General features: G+C 38.1%; 1 protein-coding gene across 1 annotated transcript in view; it reads left to right on the plus strand.

The window, feature by feature from the left end:
- The window catches only part of LOC138852655 (uncharacterized), a 445,859-nt gene that overhangs the window by 434,328 nt on the left and 535 nt on the right, over positions 1-10,996 (plus strand). The window contains exon 14 of the mRNA XM_070084742.1: positions 7,435-7,763. Coding sequence (XP_069940843.1) covers positions 7,435-7,763 — 329 coding nt within the window. The remainder of the gene's footprint in view (positions 1-7,434; positions 7,764-10,996) is intronic.

The following is a 10,996-nucleotide window of genomic DNA, read 5'->3' on the forward strand; positions in this document are numbered from 1 at the left end:
TATGTAGTTTATGGAAATTGTGAACAAGAACGGGCCCAACACTGATCCCTGCGGAACACCACTTGTGACGTGCCCCCATTCTGATGTCTCCCCATTTATGCAAATTCTCTGCTGCCTATTTGTCAGCCATGCCTCTACCCAGGAAAAAAATTTCTCTTCCTATTCCGTGTGCCTCAAGTTTCCTCAATAGCTTCTGATGTGGAACTCTATCGAAAGCCTTACTGAAGTCCATGTAGATGAATGGTTCAGAGAACCGACATGTTGATAAATTAGACTCATGTGCAACTCTTGGGTATCTTTATTGAGGAAACGTTTCGCCACACAGTGGCTTCATCAGTCCATATAAAGGAGAATTGTGAAGAACAGGAGGAGAATGAGGTAATTAGTCCCTCAACCTTGAATCGATGTGGCCAGTCCATCAGTCTTGAATACAATACAGCATATGAGCGGAGAAGTGGCTTATATACCGTAGGCAGGAGAGGTGCAGCAGTCGTAGGTGGTGTCACATTTGTTCATGTGGAAGTAGGTCGTGCCCAAGGGTTAGGCAAGCGAAGAATTCCCAAGTATTAAAGATCCCAAGAAGTTGCAGTGTCTGACAGGATTGTAGATGAATGGTTCAGAGAACCGACATATTGATAAATTAGACACATGTGCAACTCTTGGGTATCTTTATTGAAGAAACGTTTCGCCACACACTAGCTTCATCAGTCCATACAAAGGAGAATCGTGAAGAGCAGGAGGAGAATGAGGTAATCAGTGCCTCAACCTTGAGTTGATGTGGTCAGTCCATCAATCTTGAGTAGAATACAACATATGAGCAAAGAAGTGGCTTATATACCGTAGGCAGGAGACGTGCAGCATATCACATTCATTACCATGATCTATATAAGCCACCCCTCTGGCCCTATGCTGCACTTCCTACAAGAGTGATGGACTGAATACATCGAATCCAGGTTGAGGGACTGATTACCTCAAACTCCTCCTCTCCTTACCCATTTCTTCTTTGTATTAGACTGATGAAGCCCTGTGTGGCGAAATGTTTCTTCATTAGAGATACCCATGTGTTGCATAAGTGTCTCAATTCTTCAAATGGCGGTTTTCAAAACCATTCATCACAATTTATTCATTTATTTATTTATTTTTTATTTATTTATTTATTTATTAACAATTTGAGCACACATACAGAGGTACAAAAAATACAGATAAGAGCAGCATGCCAAAGCCACTTATACTATGCATAGCATTACGGGCTGGCTTAAAATTAACTTAAGATTAACTAAGCAATGATGAAATCAGTGATAAAACATTAATGTAAACAGATAACTATAAAGCACAAGTGAGTATTACAAAGACAGGTCATATGGTTGCATTCAGTCATATGAAGGATTCTGTTAGGTAGTGTATTTAAAAAATAATAAAGTTAGATTGGGTTTTAGGTTTAAAATTTATGTGATATAATTGTGAGAAACATTTAAGATATACAATTTATAAGGTTCAGTTATTCAGTATTTATTTGGTTTTGGGTGAGTAAGTGATCTTTGAGAAGAGACTTGAATTTATAAACAGGTAGTGTTTCTTTTATATTTACAGGTAATAAATTCCAGATTTTAGGGCCTTTTATGTGCATTGAGTTTTTGCATAGTGTGAGATGGACACGAGGAACATCAAAGAGTGATCTGTGCCTTGTGCTATGGTCATGTGTTCTGTTGAGGTTGGCAAGGAGATGTTTGAGGGGAGGGTTAATATCAGAAATAAGTGTTCTATGTATGTAATAGGTGCAGTAATAAGTATGGATGTTTTGTATGGTGAGTAGGTTTGGTGTATTGAATATTGGTGGAGTGTGCTGCCTATAGTGAGAATTTGTTATCATTCTAACTGCAGCCTTTTGTTAGGTAATTAGTGGTCTGAGATGGTTAATTGTTGTTGAGCCCCATGCACAAATTCCATAGGTGAGATAGGGGTAAATAAGAGAGTGATATAGGGCCAGGAGGGCTGACTGTGGAACATAGTACCGTATCTTCGATAGTATGCCTACAGTCTTGGAAATTTTCTTAGAAATTTGTTGTATATGTGTATGAAATTTGAGTCTATTATCAAGGTGGATTCCTAAGAATTTTCCCTCTGTTAGCTTTGTGATAGGTGATCCGTTTATCATTATGTTAAGAGGGACTTCTGTAGCTCTGTTACCAAACTGAATGAAGTAAGTTTTGTCAATGTTTAGTGTAAGTTTGTTAGTCATCATCCAGGTAGATATTTTCTGTAATTCGGTATTTACAGTATTGGCTAGCGTGACTGGGCTCGGGTGAGAGAAGACGTATGTAGTGTCATCTGCAAATAGTGTGGGTTTGAGTAATTGCGAAGCATTTGGAAGGTCATTTATGTATAGGAGAAAGAGAAGAGGGCCAAGGACACTTCCCTGTGGGACACCAACTGTAATTGGTTCCGCAGAAGAGTTTGCCCCATTTGCGTACACATATTGGCTTCTGTTGCTGAGGTATGACTTGAGGTAGTTGAGGGAGTGCCCTCTTATACCATAGTGTGACAATTTTACGTGGAGCAAGTCATGGTCAACTGTATCAAAAGCTTTACGTAAGTCAGTGAAGATCCCCAGTGGGACTTCTTTTTTCTCTATTGCAGTGTATATATGTTGTAGCATGTGTATAATAGCATCATTAGTATTTTTATTAGGCCTGAATCCAAATTGGCAGGGGTTGAGTATGTTTTGGGAGATAAGGTAGGAGTAGATTCGTTTATGAATTAATTTTTCGAAGATTTTTGAGAGAGGGTGTAAGTTGGATATTGGCCTATAGTTATTCAACTCTGTTTGGTCTCCTCCTTTGTGGATCGGGGTGACCCTTGCTATTTTGAGTACTGTAGGGAAGGTGGAGGATTTAATGGATTTGTTAAAGAGTGTTGCAATGATTGGTGATAGCACTTGTGACACTTTTTTGTATATAAAGGGTGGTAAGGTATTTAAATCTCCTGCCTTGTTTTTTAGTGCGTTGATAATAAGGGAGACTTCGTATGGGTTAGTCGGAGCTAGGAACAGTGTGTTCGGGTAGTTGCCGGTGAGGTAGTCATTTGGTGGGGTATCTGAGCTTGGGATTTTATTGGCAAGGTTTTGTCCTATAGTGGAGAAGAAATCATTGAGTCTGTTTGCTGTTTCTGTTGGTGGGAGTTGGGGTTCATCTGATTTTGCTAATTTTATTTCGCTATTTCGTGATATCTTTTTTGTTCCCAGAATTTCTGATAGGGTTTTCCAGGTCTTTTTTATATCACCTCGTAAGTTGTATAATCTGTTCTCATAATACAATTTTTTTGCCCTTCTTATCAGGCTGGTTAGGATTGACGAGTAACGTTTTGTTTGATCTCTGGTTATGTGACCCATTCTGTACTGTTTTTCATATTGGTGTTTTGTATTTATGGATTTGAGAATGCTGGGTGTTAGCCAGGGACTGTTCAGTCTCTTAGCTGTCATCTGTTTAGTTTTTTTAGGGCAGTGCTTGTTATAGAGGTATTGGGTCTTTTTTAGAAAATTATTAATACATTCGTCAATATCTGTATAGATTTCTAGCTCAGTGTGCCAATCAATGTTTGCTACTGCTGTTGTGAAGTTATTAATGGCTGCCTCATTGTGAAGTCTGAAGGTGACTTTAGTAGTGTCTTGGGGTAGTTTACCAAGAGTTGTTATGAGGAAAGTAGGGTAGTGGTCTGTGGTATTATCTGTAATTATGCCTGATTTTAAAGGGGATATGGTGTTGGTCCAGATGTGGTCAAGTAGGGAAACACTAGTCTCTGTAACTCTTGTAGGTTTTGTTACTGTTGGTAGTAACATACAGTTACTCATTGTGTTTGTGAATTCAGTAACGTGTGGGTCCTGGTCTTGCAGGAGATTTATATTGAAGTCACCTGAGAGTAGTAAGTGATCTTTGTTCATGCGTGCATCAGTTATCATACTTCCTAGATTTTGACTAAATTGGCTAATGTTTGACTGTGGAACTCTGTAGATGTTTATCACTGTGAGAGGTTTTTGTAGGTATTTGGATTTGAATTTAGCTATTATATATTTCCCATGTTCATCCCTTGTGCAAATATTAGTGATACATTCTAGTTGGTCTGAGTAGTATATGGCTGTGCCACCCCCTTGTTGGTCTGGCCTACAGTTGTGTATGGCTGTGTAACCAGGAATGGCATAGACATCTGTACTATCAGGCTTTAGCCAGGTTTCAGTTAGTGTAATGATGGACATATTGGCATGTAAGGAATTTAGTAATGCTATGAGGTCATCGTAATGCTTGCTTAAAGATCTGATATTGTAGTTAAAGATAGTTATGTTGTTGTTGGCACTGAGAAGTGCCTTTGATTGTTCTGCTGTGTAGTAATTACAGTAACTGTTTGATTCATTTAAGTCATTAAATAAGAGGTTGGTATCAGGATCAATGCTTGTAATCATAAGATTTGTAGTGAATCTATAGTTAGAATTAAGTATAAAACAAAGTAAATAGTCTTAAGCTAAAAAATAGCACCTAAATTATTTAACAAATGTAAAATAATGAGCTAAGGTAGTTTTTTTTTTAAGCTAAAATAAAGGAGACAATATAAAAGGGACTAATACAAATAAAGTGATGATCAAATAGTGGAGCTTGGGAATATGATAGTAGGTAGTACTATAAAGGTAATTTTTTAAAGTTAGAATTATAGTATAAAATTATAATATAAAAGGGACTAATATAGGTTGTGGTGAACAATAAAGTGGTAATCAAATAAATGAGCTTTGGAATATAATGGCAAAATTGTGAACTTATTCTACTTTAGCACCTGAGAATAGCACCTTGATTATTTTAACAATTGTGAATATATAAACTAGGGTAGTTATATAAAGCTAAAATAAAGGAGAAAATATATAAGGGACTAAAATTAAGTAATGGTAAACAAAGTTAAATGGACAGATGGTAGGAATTATAATATAAACTTATAATATAAAAATACAATTTGAAATGGTACTTGCAATTGCACTAGAGTCTGGTATAGGTTGTTGACAAGATCAAGATTATAACTAGATTTAAATTGACAAAATAAAATTCACAATTAAAGTACCAAAAGAATAATAGTAAAAAAATAACAATGGTAATGTCTTGGTTATAATATGATAGTAAGATGGTAGACAGGTACACAGGTACAAAGGATAATATAAGGGTTGGGGTTGAATATACAAACTTGAGAATTTGGCAACCAAATGTAATGGGAAGTATAAGATAATGTTTAATGTACAAAAGTAAAATTGACTGGTAGTAAATATGGTGTTTAATAAAATTTTAGTAAGTAATAATGATTACAAAAAAAGTGAAAAAGTAATGTTTATTTCATTCAATATTACATTAATCAATCTGTGCCTGTCAAGATGGCTACGAATTGTTTCGGCAATTATTGATTCCATAAATTTTCCCACTATGGAGGTAAGGCTTATTGGTCTATAGTTCGAAGCCAAGGACCTGTCACCTGCCTTGTAAATAGGAATGGCATTTGCCATTTTTCTCTTACCAGGCATTATGCTAGTTTGTAGTGATTTGCTGAAAAGATTAGCCAAAGGTATACTAAGTTCTTCTTTACATTCCTTTAACACCCTTGCAAACAGTTCATCAGGGCCTGAGGACCATGTCACTAGTTACCGCAATCGTGCATAGTTTATTATCGTTCTGTTCTACATAATTTATTATTTCTGGAATTTTGCTAGTATCTTCCTGGGTAAAAACTGAGAGGAAGTAAGTATTAAAAATTTCACACATATCCTTATCACTGTCAGTGATCTGACCTGAGTTACTCATAAGTGGGCCAATCTTGTCCCTAATCTTACTTCTGTATACCTGAAAGAACCCTTTTGGGTTAGTCTTCGAGTCTCTTGCGACCTTAGCTTCATAATCCCTTTTTGCTTTTCTTATTCCTTTTTTTATTTCTCTCTTTAACTGAATATATTGATTTCTTAACTGCCCATACCCTCTTTTGATATGCCTATATATGCCTCTCTTCTGACCAATGAGATGTTTTAATCTATTGTTCATCCATTTGGGATCATTTTTGTTAGATCTAATTTCCCTACTCAGAACAAAAGACATCTGGGCAGCTAGAACTATGCTCTGGAAAACGTCATATTGGCAACCAAGATCACCTCCCTGGCTCATAGTGCGGTCATCCCAATTTAGCCCACCCAGGTAGTTTCTCAGTCCCATGAAATCGGCCAAGCAAAATTCTGGGACAGAGATTTGATTGCAGTTATCTGGGTAATTCCATGATATATTGAAACTAAGTGATTTGTGATTACTTTCCTCAAGCTCATCATTGGCCTCGACATTATTAATCAGTGACACTTTGTTGGTCAAGAACCAAGTCAAGCAGGTTGTTTTCTCTAGTTGGTTCTGTCACAAATTGTTCTAAAAAGCAATCCTGAACCGTATCAAGAAAGTCACTAAACTCAAGATTTCCTGTCGTATTGTTCCAATAAATTTGAAATAATTTAATAATAAGAAACGCAGAGAAATATATTTTTCGTTAGGTTCAGAATGATTTTTGTGAAATTATTTCATAAACATATTTTCGCTTACCTTATTCGACATGAAGAGCATTGCTGTTTAAACCAAAATTGCAAGTTTTACTTATTCGGCACGATATATATATATATATATATATATATATATATATATATATATATATATATATATATATATATATATATATATATATATATATATATATATATATATATATAAACACTAATCTCTGGCTGAAGGAGACTCGAACCTACGAACCTGGAACAAGGTACGCAGTGCTATACCATTCTCACCACACTGGACCAACACTTTGGCGTGCAGCTTGCGCTACACGTTGATCCAAGGCAGCCAGATTTCAGGGAGAAGGCTTACAGCTTTTCATCTCATCCCCTGCATGCATCAGCCTTACTAGAGATTTTAACAATGCAAGGAATTCGCAAGAGCAGGCGAAATATACACAAACACTGATCTCTGGCTGAAGGAGACTCGAACCTAAGAACCTTGGAACAAGGTACGCAGTGTTATACCATTCTATATATATATATATATATATATATATATATATATATATATATATATATATATATATATATATATATATATATATATATATATATATATAATACGGGGATACGTTTCTTGGATTGCGCAACGCCCGAAAAACATCTTAGAGTATCAAATTATTATGAATCATACAACGCTTTCGTAATGAGATTTAATCAGATTTAACCTCAGAGTTTATGTTGTCCAGTCAGACATTGTAGACACTGTGAACAACTCTCAACTATTTTGTATTACTGATTGCCTACAGTCCTTCAAAATGCTATAACTCATCACGAGGAACTGGCTGCTCTTAGAGTTCCACACTGAGAACATACATATCCCACAGGCTGAAGGTTGGTGTCGAGTACTTGATTACGGTGACTGCAGCAAACTCCCGTGGCTCCAGCCTCCCTCTCACCATCACATACACTGCCACAGCCGCCTCTGCTGACAAGGTAGTATCACCACACGCCCATACAGCCCTCCTCACTATCACGCCATTCCTGGTGTTTCTTTTGGGCGTGATAGCGGCGGTGTCGGCATGCGCAGGCGTCGCCGTCATGTTGGCTAGGAGGAAGAGACGTAGGAAGACTGAAGGAAAGATTGTGTACGCTGGCCCACTGAACGGCGTTCATGAGAACCATGATGTGCACACCTTCCTCGGTGTTGACAGAGGTAAACCTTGTTTTACCATCTCCATCGCCTCTGTTGATAGAGATATGCCTTTCTCCACGACCTTCATAATGTATACTGATGGAGGTACACTTTGCTCCTACGCCATCCTCGTCTGTGGTATACCTTGATTCACGTCTCTCTCTCTCTTTCTTTCTTTCTTTCTCTCTCTCTCTCTCTCTCTCTCTCTCTCTCTCTCTCTCTCTCTCTCTCTCTCTCTCTCTCTCTCTCTCTCTCTCTCTCTCTCTCTCTCTCTCTCTCTCTCTCTCTCTCTCTCTCTCTCTCTCTCTCTCTTCTATATGATTCCCCTCACCTTTCTTTCTTCTATATAACTCTCCCTCATCTCTCTTCTGTATGACTCTCCCTCATCTCTCTTTCTTCTGTATGACTCTCCCTCATCTCTCTTTCTTCTGTATGACTCTCCCTCATCTCTCTTTCTTCTATATGACTCTCCCTCATCTCTATTTCTTCTGTATGACTCTCCCTCATCTCTCTTTCTTCTATATGACTCTCCCTCATCTCTCTTTCTTCTGTATGACTCTCCCTCATCTCTCTTTCTTCTGTATGACTCTCCCTCATCTCTCTTTCTTCTGTATGACTCTCCCTCATCTCTCTTTCTTCTGTATGACTCTCCCTCATCTCTCTTCTGTATGACTCTCCCTCATCTCTCTTTCTTCTGTATGACTCTCCCTCATCTCTCTTTCTTCTATATGACTCTCCCTCATCTCTCTTTCTTCTGTATGACTCTCCCTCATCTCTCTTTCTTCTATATGACTCTCCCTCATCTCTCTTTCTTCTGTATAACTCTCCCTCATCTCTCTTTCTTCTATATGACTCTCCCTCATCTTTTTTTCTTCTATATAACTCTCCCTCATCTCTCTTTCTTCTGTATGACTCTCCCTCATCTCTCTTTCTTCTGTATGACTCTCCCTCATCTCTCTTTCTTCTGTATGACTCTCCCCTCATCTCTCTTTCTTCTGTATGACTCTCCCTCATCTCTCTTTCTTCTATATGACTCTCCCTCATCTTTTTTTCTTCTATATAACTCTCCCTCATCTCTCTTTCTTCTATATAACTCTCCCTCATCTCTCTTTCTTCTGTATGACTCTCCCTCATCTTTCTTCAGTATGACTCTCCCTCATCTCTCTTTCTTCTATATGACTCTCCCTCATCTCTCTTTCTTCTATATAACTCTCCCTCATCTCTCTTTCTTCTGTATGACTCTCCCTCATCTCTCTTTCTTCTATATGACTCTCCCTCATCTCTCTTTCTTCTATATGACTCTCCCTCATCTCTCTTTCTTCTATATAACTCTCCCTCATCTCTCTTTCTTCTATATAACTCTCCCTCATCTCTCTTTCTTCTGTATGACTCTCCCTCATCTCTCTTTCTTCTATATGACTCTCCCTCATCTCTCTTTCTTCTGTATAACTCTCCCTCATCTCTCTTTCTTCTGTATGACTCTCCCTCATCTCTCTTTCTTCTATATGACTCTCCCTCATCTCTCTTTCTTCTATATAACTCTCCCTCATCTCTCTTTCTTCTGTATGACTCTCCCTCATCTTTCTTCAGTATGACTCTCCCTCATCTCTCTTTCTTCTATATGACTCTCCCTCATCTCTCTTTCTTCTATATGACTCTCCCTCATCTCTCTTTCTTCTATATGACTCTCCCTCATCTCTCTTTCTTCTGTATGACTCTCCCTCATCTCTCTTTCTTCTGTATGACTCTCCCTCATCTCTCTTTCTTCTGTATGACTCTCCCTCATCTCTCTTTCTTCTATATAACTCTCCCTCATCTTTTTTTCTTCTATATAACTCTCCCTCTTCTCTCTTTCTTCTATATAACTCTCCCTCTTCTCTCTTTCTTCTATATGACTCTCCCTCATCTCTCTTTCTTCTATATAACTCTCCCTCATCTCTCTTTCTTCTGTATGACTCTCCCTCATCTCTCTTTCTTCTATATAACTCCCCCTCATCTTTTTTTCTTCTATATAACTCTCCCTCTTCTCTCTTTCTTCTATATGACTCTCCCTTCATCTCTCTTTCTTCTGTATGACTCTCCCTTCATCTCTCTTTCTTCTGTATGACTCTCCCTCATCTCTCTTTCTTCTATATAACTCTCCCTCATCTCTCTTTCTTCTGTATGACTCTCCCTCATCTCTCTTTCTTCTGTATGACTCTCCCTCATCTTTCTTCAGTATGACTCTCCCTCATCTCTCTTTCTTCTATATGACTCTCCCTCATCTCTCTTTCTTCTATATGACTCTCCCTCATCTCTCTTTCTTCTATATGACTCTCCCTCATCTCTCTTTCTTCTGTATGACTCTCCCTCATCTCTCTTTCTTCTATATGACTCTCCCTCATCTCTCTTTCTTCTATATGACTCTCCCTCATCTCTCTTTCTTCTATATGACTCTCCCTCATCTTTTTTTCTTCTATATAACTCTCCCTCATCTCTCTTTCTTCTGTATGACTCTCCCTCATCTCTCTTTCTTCTGTATGACTCTCCCTCATCTTTCTTCAGTATGACTCTCCCTCATCTCTCTTTCTTCTATATGACTCTCCCTCATCTCTCTTTCTTCTATATGACTCTCCCTCATCTCTCTTTCTTCTATATGACTCTCCCTCATCTCTCTTTCTTCTATATGACTCTCCCTCATCTTTCTTCAGTATGACTCTCCCTCATCTTTCTTCAGTATGACTCTCCCTCATCTCTCTTTCTTCTATATAACTCTCCCTCACCTTTTTTTCTTCTATATAACTCTCCCTCTTCTCTCTTTCTTCTATATGACTCTCCCTCATCTCTCTTTCTTCTATATGACTCTCCTTCACCTCTCTTTCTTCTATATAACTCTCCCTCATCTCTCTTTCTTCTATATGACTCTCCCTCATCTCTCTTTCTTCTGTATGACTCTCCCTCATCTCTCTTTCTTCTATATGACTCTCTCTCGTCTTTTTTTTTGTTCTATACACTCGGATTCGTAGTTTTCTTTGTTCTTTTTGACTTTCCCTCTCCTCTTTTCTACATGGGTCTCTCTCACCTCTTTCTCTGTTCTATATGACTTTCCCCTCACTTCTTTCTGCTCTTTATGGCTCTCCACCATCTTTTTTTATTCTGTAGAACTGTCGCTCACCTCTCACTATCTCTGTCTCTCTATCTGTCTCTGCCTCTGTCTGTCTGTCTGTCTGTCTGTCTGTCTCTCTCTCTCTCTCTCTCTCTCTCTTGTATATGAC

The sequence above is a fragment of the Cherax quadricarinatus genome, chromosome 13 (assembly GCF_038502225.1).
Source record: "Cherax quadricarinatus isolate ZL_2023a chromosome 13, ASM3850222v1, whole genome shotgun sequence".
In the NCBI taxonomy this organism is placed as follows: Eukaryota; Metazoa; Arthropoda; class Malacostraca; order Decapoda; family Parastacidae; genus Cherax; species Cherax quadricarinatus.